Consider the following 9,951-nt stretch of genomic DNA (forward strand, 5'->3'; position numbering starts at 1 on the left):
GCAGAGTAGAAAAGGTTGTTTTTCTGCCTTCTCTCTCTGGGATCTGCTAGGTAAGGACAAAGTTTCAGGAAGTCCAACTTTTGGGAAAGCTGAATGATTGACGCACTACGCGGAGACAGTCACAAGTAGAGATGAGATACGTGAGAAGAAACTGCAGAAGTCAGGAAATGCAGGGAACACACAGTCCAGCCCAGCACCATACTATACCCTTGGAAAGACAAAACTACCAACACTAAGGAAATGAAATCAACACAGGGGTTTAGGCCAGACATAAATATTTACCTCCTCAGTCCACTGTTCGTATTGGCTTTTGTAAAGATATAAACTATATACATATATACACATACACAATCAACAAAGATTGCCCTATATAGGTGTTTCCAAATTAAAGATAGAAGCAAATTACAATAACAACACCGCTGTAAAATCTCTTCATAAATCTATTTGGCCACCTGATCTTCAAATGAAGTTTAATTTGGCAAATATTTCTCAGCTATAATTACCTGCACATATAAACACACACACATACATATATGTATGTGTATATACATTTTAAAAATTGTTCACATGATATTTTTCTGATACACTGATTGCACCATATTTATGAATCTACAAGTACCTCTTTAAATAAATATTAAAAGAATAAGTGTGACTTCTTTCAGTAATATTTAACTTTTCAAATTTTCATTGACAAGTGTTTAAAATAAACAGGAACAACTTTACCTCTTCAGTAATCCATCATATTTATTAAAGATATTTTGACTCAATAGATTTCAGTATCTCCACACAAGTCATTTATTTGTACTTTGATTCTTTAATGGGGGTGTAACACTAACAACCACTATTCATAAAATTAAACACAAGATGATCTTGGCCGTTTAACAAATATCTTCTCTGTTGTAGATTCGGAACAATAAAAATCCCAACAATTACATAATACTGATTTGAGTTATACCTTTATCAGTTTTTCCACTTGATGCTGTAAGAAAACAACTTTGTTACCAGTCTTGTTAATGCCATACAGAACATTTGAAGCAGGAAATTATTATTTATGCACACAATTTTGCAGTCCTAACCACAAATCATTTGCAGAATCGCTGAGGTAAGACTCTAAACTAAATATGGTGTTGATCTGTTAACTATTCTAACAGTATTCTGAGGATGAGTGGTTTCATCTTAATTTTTTCCCACTCATAAGGCTCCAAAACCCTAAAAACACATTAGACAATACAATAGCAATATTCAAAGAACACAACCCGTTCTGAAGAACAGAAAATCTCTAGCACAGAGACACCACATAGTAAGGAGTGGATTCCCTTGGAGGTAAGAATCAATTAACCGGCAACTCCTTAAGAAACTTTCTCTTTCTTCTTTGGTGGAGAATCTATTCTATTTGGATTCTCCACTCCATTTTCTGTGCTTTTTCTCGACCTGGATCGTCTCTTCCTCCCGCATGAAGCGTGAAGACTCGCATCTTCTAGCCATCTCTGAAGCCACACAGTAGTCAAGGTCCATGTTATGTACACTTGGATACTGCAACTCGAAGACAGAACAGCGATTTTAGCTGCCAACACATTGACATTTCCAGAGAGGGCATTCCGATTCTGTGACCCGGCCAAGTGAAGCCCTACTGTGATCACCGAGACAATCAACGTCACCAGTCTCCCTGCTATAAACACCAGAGGCCAAAGAGACAGCCCTTTCTGGTACCGCTCATCACCGAAGTAGAACAGGCTGCATAGGTTGGAGAGCAGCTCGACGGAATAGTGCAGCATCAGCAGCAGCAGGCCCAGGTGGTTCAAGTACAAGAGATAGGCCCCTCCGATGTGGAAGAGGTGGAGACCGATGAAGATAAGCTGACCCGGGACATCTTGCTTCCTCACTTTTTGGAAGTAGAGCTCTGGAAAGCTATGACACCAGTAAGCCAGCTGTGAGATATAGAAAAATTTCATCTGAAATGTCATCATGTTGTGGGGAGGAGCCTTCCACAACAGAGTGGGATCTGAGAAGCAGTTCTCAGAGGCCAGAATGATCATGCCCCAGACACCAGACACGATATAGAACACACTTAGCTGCCCCGCCTCGTTCAATTTGTTTTGTTTGCCTTTGGTGAGCTGTAGTCTCTTGCTGATCTTATCCAGAACATACTCCTGAATGGTGGCATGGATGATGATGGCCACCAGCATGTAGAAGAACACTGTGGCCAGATCTTTGACCCCATAATGGTACAGGGTCCTGGACCCTGAAGGCAGCTCTTCCGCGGGGACAACGACTCCATGCTGCAGCGTGAGGAACACAATCGACATCTCGGCCGTGCCCTCGAACATAAGCCCCAGCACGAAGAACATGCCCACGCAGGAGACCATGTCCGCGTGGTTCTGCACCATGAATTCGTGGCTCAACACCGGGGGGTTCCTGGTGCTCTTCTTGCGGAGCCCCATGCCGCGGTACTCACCGGTACTCATCGGCCGCCGCCGCTGCTCACTGCGCTGCTCCAAGCGCGGGCCTCCCCATCCCCGCCTGTCCGCAGCCCAGGGTCGCAGCCGCTCCCGACCGATCAATCAAAGGCTGGGGCCGCGTAGGCCGAGCATGCGCACAGGGCCTGCGGAGGCAGGGAAGGAAATCGAGCGCCGCGCCCCTGCCCCGCAGGCCCGGGTGCGAGCGCGGATTTGCCGTGGCGATCGTCGCTGCCGCCCACCCGCCAGGGCCGGAGGTGCTTCCCGGGAACTGGTCCGGACCAGATAGGGAAATCTGGTGCCATTGTCATCTCCATCACCATCAGCACTTCAGCATCACAGCAGCGAGCTCCCTAGTGCTCTCTACTGATCTCTTATGGATGTCACACTTAGGAGCTGGATGCTGTGAGAATCAAATCTCTCAATCTCTCTCTCTCTCTCCTTCCCTCCCTCTGTCTGTCTCTCTTTCTCCTCCCCCGTCTTTCTTTCCCTTCCTCCTTCCCCTTCCTCCTCCTCCTCCTCTCCTTTCCCCTTCCATTCTACAGTTCTTTAACACCAAAACTGACTCCAAAGCTCCCCCCTATCTTGCCGACCATTATAACCACACATCTGGAAAATGCCAGTAGCCAAGATTTAGTTCTGGGTGGTTCCAGAGCGTGTACGTTTCAGCATTGCATTGTGCTGTCTCCTTGTTAAATCAGTCTTACCTAGAAACACTAGATTCACAACAAAGCAGTTTCGACAATAATTTTCCGATTGGAATGATTGCTAGTTAATTATTTTCAAAGTTTGCAGACAGTGGGACACAGAGAACAAGCAGGTCTTGGGTATGGGCTTTGGCTACTGAGCAAGACTTCCCTCAAGCATGTGAATCTGCAGGTTTATTTCTCTGAGTATTGTGTTTTTAGTATATATTAAATGCACATAAAAAAGCAAAGCTAGTAGCTTTCTCAACTGAAGTTTCATGTCAATTTTCAAATATCAATTTTCCGATGGGTAGTGAATTTCTTTTCCCTTAACTGCCATATGAGTACAAAATCTTTACTGATATGAATGACAGTTGGAATACGAAATGTGCATTTCAGAAGAAAAATGCGATGGGATATTTTTACAATTAAGCAATCATTATCGCTAGCACACTCAACTTTATCATTCTTTCTTTCTCTGTATGTCATAACTGAATGTAGATAGAAGATTTTTGAACTAAACATTCAGATCAATGGACTGCATCTTGCATTTCAAAGGAGTCAAAGGATAAGGGACACTGTTTATTATGAGAATTGTTTCTGTATTAAGGAAACTCTGCATGTGTGTGTGTTCTTCATAGCAAGAATTCTCCACTTTTCAAATGATTCTTCGCTGGCTAACTCGCACTTTACAAAGCATCATTTTAACATTTCTTTGTTTATCCAAGCTCAATGATTGCATATGACAGTTCCTCAGTGAGAGCAAATTAAAGTTAAGTCACCAAGAAAATAGAAATGCATATACAAAAGCTAGGGTGCAAAGGAATGAAAAGAAGAAGGAGGAGGAGGAGGAGGAGGAGGAGGAGGAGGAGGAGGAGGAGGAGGAGGACATCAAAATTGTCAAAAACGGGGGTCTGGCTGGAATGCTCCAAGATAAGAGCAGGGCTTGCCTAGAATCAGGAAAGAAAGAATTCATGCACCTGTGTCAGATTAATGATAATTTTTGATAGGAAACCATTTGCTTATAATGGCATAGGTAATAAAATTGAAAGCTGTAGCATGACTACTAAATGTAAAAACATTTGTGTAATTCTCCACTGTACTCTTTTAATATTTTTGGAATTATTTTTGAAAAGCTTTCTACCCCTAAGTGTGTCAGCATGATCTGTTTTGACCTCAAAATAAAATAAACACAACACACATCAAAATGAATAGGACAGATATTTATGTATTAATATGCTTTTTTTGTTACAGAAAGAAAAGCATTGGTGAGTTCGTTTTAAATTACTTGTTAAAGAATAACACTTCTACACTTTATTTTTCTTCTCTCACTCTATAGTTTCTCAAGAAGAGGCAAATACTTCAACACGTAATTTTTACTTGGTTTACTAGAAGCCTTGCAAAGATTAACATACACTACAAGGTACTTAGCTGCTTGCTGGAAGAATCCAGTTCTTCACAATGTGAAATTCGTGTTGTCTAGCATCAGTATAGAATCCAGAAACAAAACCTGTTTGAGACAGTCCTCCAGAATGTCCAAATAAGTCCTCTAAGTATGATATTGACATCAACATGACACAGGTGCTTAGATCTTCAAGCATAAACTGTCGAGTGAAAAAGACAGAAACCAGAAATGCCATGGTACTTTATAATCTAGCACTAAAAGTCACATCTACCATTTGAATTGTAAGATTAAACACACTGCCATTCACTGAAAACAAGATAGGGCAGAAGAGAAGTTTGTTTTCCTCTTGTAAATTAATGTCGTTCTCTCGGGAGGAAAGGAACAGTCTCATACAAATAAATATAGCACCAGATATAGGCATACTGCCCAGAACACGTTACTGTAAATTAGGTGCAGGTGCAAATGGGGATCCTCACATCTGTTTCTTTGTTACACTAACTTCAATTTTAGTTTTTAACCTTACAAATGAAAAAAATACAGCTTTTGGCTTTCAAACATCTTATGTAAGGTTAAAAGGCACTAAACACCTCCATTTAAGGTAAGCAACTGGGGTACAGATGGTAGCAATTGGTCAGTAAAAATGATAAGGTCAGTCCACAGTATTGTGTCTAGACCTTGGACTTAAGCCTCGTCCCTGGGAAATGCCGTTTTATTACCCAAGAAGACATCAAACGTTATAGATGATTTGGGTTTTTTTTTTGGTGTTTTGAAAATTAATAACCACCAGAAATTAAAATATATTAATGTGTTAATTCAACATCATTGATGCCTGTATAACAGAAACAAAGCATTTACTAGTTATGATATATTCACCATACAGTGAGTAGCCTTTCAAGGAAATAATATTTAGAATTGACAGTGGAGACACAGAGGAGATAGCTATTAACTATATTGTACAGACTTTTGCCACAAGTGCAGAAAGCGTCTTTTAAAACAGTGGTTCTCAACCTTTGGGTTGCTGACCCTTTGAGAGTCACAAATCAGATATCCTGCATATTAGATGTTTATATTATGATTCCTAACAGTAGCAAAATTACAGTTATGAAGTTGCAATGAAATGATTTTATGGTTGGGTATCACCGCAACATGAGAAACTGTATTTAAACGTCACAGCATTAGGAATGTTGGGCATCACCATTCTAACATGTGTTGTTGATTTCATTATAAGGAGCATTAGATGTTCAGAAACTCTACTGAAAGTCTCTTTGTAATTAAGGAACTATATTTCATAGCACTGCTAATAGCTTATTTTTTCCATTAGCTATACTAAAGGCTTGATTTTGGGAGTTTGTGCATAGCAAACCAATGTTATGTATTTAAACAGCTTAATTACAGTGTCATTTCAAAGGTTTTATATCCTTCTTAAGTAACCTAAAATAGGCAAAATAATATTGCGTCTCATAGTAGGTAAATGGAAAACCCAATATGAACTTTTAATGTGCAAATTACTTCATCTTTAAATATTGTATATCTTAGAGTAAATGTAAATTTTATATCACAATGATATCAACTATTTAGGAATTTAAATTAACAAGAAGTGAATTCAACATAAATTCTAATTTATTGTGTCATTTGAAGGAAGGAACATACACTGTAAAAGAGGTAATAAGAAATAACCAACCCACACCATATCAAATCAATGTTTATAATTAACAATGTGAGGCCACATTTAACAAAGGCAACACAATTTAGTTTGTGCAAGAAACAAAGTCTCTGGGGATTTGCAGATTGTCAAGTGATTAAAAAATTAAATGGAAAAGATACTTATTAAGGCCAAGATATTTTTATAACTGACTCGATAATATTAAACATGAGCATCTGAAAAATAAAATATGACTGAATATTTAATAGAATAAGAAAATGTAGCAGTCACATATTCTATTATGTCTGTTGGTGTATTTATTAGTAACTTAGATGATTAAAATTATGAAGCACTGTCTATAGATAAACTCATAGAACAGCCTAATATAATCTCTTTATCACTAAAATATAGGAACTAATAAAATCGTGTAATCATTTAGCAATTTATGCTCTCAAGTGTGTATTATTTAAAATAATGTGTTGCATATCCTCAGTTTCAGTAGAGAATTAAAGGGCAGAAACAGACAAAGTGCTTGCTAATGACTATTGAAATATGTGTTGCATAATAGTCACTAAGGGGGTGAAACATGAATGAGGATGAATATTTCAGATGAGGTGATCAGGGAAGACTCTAAAAGTAGATGCAGTTTCAACAAAATTCTGTGTGAAATTAGACAGTAGAATTGAAAATTCCATAAAGCACTTAAAAAAGAACAAATAATATCCCCATGAACTGAGTACAGGAATAGGATGGCCAGAGTGTAAACAGAGAGTGAAAAGGAGATACAGGGGGCATAATTGGCATATTCTTCCAAGTCACAGCAGTTAAAGATCGCCCTCTCTGTTATAGATAGATAGATAGATAGATAGATAGATAGATAGATAGATAGATAGACAGACAGATTCATAGATTATAGAGTATGTATAATCATTGTTGCATGGTACTGTCATCTAATTTAAATCTTAACATAGAAAGATTAGATTTCCTCTTCACTCTCTGAGTAGAGTGTATTCCAAATAATAATAAGTTATCCATAAAGAAAGAAATGGTCACTTGGTCTTTTTGTGGGACCCCTGGCACTGGGACCAGGATTTATACCTGGTGCATGAGTGGGCTCTTTGGAGCTCATTTCCTATGATGGAATGCCTCATCAACCATGATGAGGAGAAGTTGGTCCTGACTTAATTTGTTATGCCAGTCTTTGATGACTCCCATGGAAAGAGTTACCCTTTCTGAGGAGTGGATAAGGAGATGGGAGAGAGAATGGGAGAAGATGAGGGAGCAGAAACTGTGGTTTTTATGTAAAAGAAATAAAAAAAATAATAAAAAGAAAAAAGAAAAGTGCATATCACTGAGCATGTATATAGGTCAGAAGACAACTTTCAGGAGTTCTTTGCTCATACCAGGTGGGAAAGACTCCAAACATTTGCCTGAAGACAGGGCAGAGTAAGTCTCCTGCACTGAAGTCTGTCCTATAAGGGCATTAATTCTGTAAACAAAGGCAGTTTACCAAACATTGCTGACAAGTAAAATTTTAGGAAGAATCAGTGTGATGTTTTAATGTTTGAATTTGTTCAAATTTGTGTTAGAACCATACCCCCGTTGTCTGTCAGTAAATTTGGTGGAGCCTTTTGACAAATGGCTAAGTCATATGGTCCTTCTGAATTACTGAGTTGCATTATGATCTCAGCATCATCTCTGTATTTTATATTATTCCACAACTTCCCTATGTTTGGAAAGCAAAATTTAAGCATTTTACTTGCTGTAATACCTATGGTTTTGATTCTATGTAAAACAAGACTAATGGATATCATTAATTAATTTGAAAGTACTAGAAATTATACAATGTATGCAAACATAGGATGCTTACCACTGAAAAGCAGCAAACTCTGACTGAATCTGGAGTAAATCACATGAACTAGAGTGACCCTAGCAATCAAGATGTGTGGTTCCTTTCTGGTGTACACCTCCTTATATTTACATAAGTTCCTATGTCTTTTTAAAAAACTTATCAACAGATTTTTAATATGCTTGTTGTTTTTCTTCTTCAAGAGCAAGGAATGTTATTAATGACTGCAGGTTGAATGACCCTGCCTGCTCTTTCCCATGCATTCCCTGCCACACAAGTCACAGTAAATAAGCTTAAATTTATAAAAGCCAAAACCAACAAACAGACCATTTTGTTAAATCAGCTCTATGTAAACATCACATAGCTTTTTTATTTTTTAAACTTTCTTCTCTCAAGGATTACATCCCAGCCATAGTTCCCCTCTTTTCACTCCTTCCAGTCATTCCATGGCCCGCCTCCCCTCTTCACCAGGTCCAGTCCTTTCCTGTTTCTTTCCAGTGAAGAGCAGGCCTCCCAGAGATATCAAAGGAACATGAACTAGCAAGACACAATAAAACTGGGCAAAAAAATCATTCTTACTGGGATTATAATGTAAATAAATTTTATAATGTAAATACATTTTAGAAAGACTAAGATTGTTAGTTTAACAAATTTTATAATGCATCTCTAGTGATGTTGTGACAATATCGTGAATATCATAAAATATAATCAAAGATGCTGTTCTATAGTTGACAAGCCACTGTACTTTGCAGAATCACTTAGAAAACAAAAAAATATTTTTCACAATATTTAACACATTTAATTTTTCACAACCTTTAACAATGAACTTTGATCTTTTAAAAATCTAATGTATATTATTAATTGATGTATAAACCATATCATAAAATTCTTTTTAAAATGGTAAATTCCATTTGTATGTGTATTCAGGAAAAGCAGCCATCACTATTACATCATTTGAACTATTTTCATTGAATCTCCTAAAACCCACAAATTCAACAGTGGTCACTCCCCACTTCCCTCTCATTAGACTGAAGTAACTTTTATCCAGGCTTAGAATGCCTACATTTGTCTCTTCTAAGCTCTTTGTCTAAATGGAATCAGTCTATTTGTTTTCTATTTTGCCTGTATTTTTTCATTTAGAAAAAAAGGCAATATGTTTCTAAAATATTTTAAACCGAACATACACACATAGATTAAATATGTATATATATGCATTTCAGGTGTAACAATGGAACAGACAATTATTTTCAATATAAATGTATCATTGATAGTAAATAACCTCTTGTATTTGATCATTGTTGCTTTCATGCTGTAATGTCACATTAGAATATGTTTAATGAACAGAACATGATGAGCTAAAGGTGAGGTGGATTTACTCTCTAACATATACCACAGACACATATACACACTCTCACTTACTTATACATACACACATAATATATACATATATGTATATATAGACTATATAGATGTACACACACACACACACACACATATATATATATGTATATTTAGGGGGGCACAGAATGTTGCATGTTTTGAAACATTTAGGGGCACCAGCAGTTTTTAGACAACATTTAAGATGGAAGGTAGAAGAATTGTAAAAGATATGCACATATGTATGTATATATATATATACATACATACATACACATCTACATAGGTGAGTAACTGCTATTGTATTTACCAAACTCATCTAGTATTGCAAAATTATTTTGATTCATTTATTTATCCAAACATATTTATCAAATGTTTATCTACATGTATTTTATGTGTTCTAAGATAGATTCTCTCTTTAATTGAGTTGATAACTGTTGCCAGGAAATATCATCATTCTCTTCATAGCGGCAACAATGGCATAAAGAATGAAGAGAATAAAGAGAATGATCTAAGAGCTGTCTTGGAGAAGAGAC

At 37.3% G+C, this 9,951-nt stretch overlaps 1 protein-coding gene across 1 annotated transcript; it reads right to left on the minus strand.

Moving 5' to 3' along the window:
* Positions 1–726: 726 nt before the first annotated feature.
* Positions 727–2,914, minus strand: Tram1l1 (translocation associated membrane protein 1 like 1). Its single transcript, XM_048456976.3, has one exon. It carries the CDS (start codon positions 2,463–2,465, stop codon positions 1,350–1,352), a length of 1,116 nt encoding a protein of 371 aa, XP_048312933.1. The 5' UTR covers positions 2,466–2,914; the 3' UTR covers positions 727–1,349.
* Positions 2,915–9,951: the final 7,037 nt, after the last annotated feature.

This window comes from Myodes glareolus, chromosome 17 (assembly GCF_982192425.1).
Source record: "Myodes glareolus chromosome 17, mMyoGla1.1, whole genome shotgun sequence".
In the NCBI taxonomy this organism is placed as follows: Eukaryota; Metazoa; Chordata; class Mammalia; order Rodentia; family Cricetidae; genus Myodes; species Myodes glareolus.

Excerpts from the sequence above, each read along its gene's own strand:
- Tram1l1 (XM_048456976.3), bottom strand. The coding sequence starts at position 2,465 with ATGAGTACCGGTGAGTACCGCGGCATGGGGCTCCGCAAGAAGAGCACC.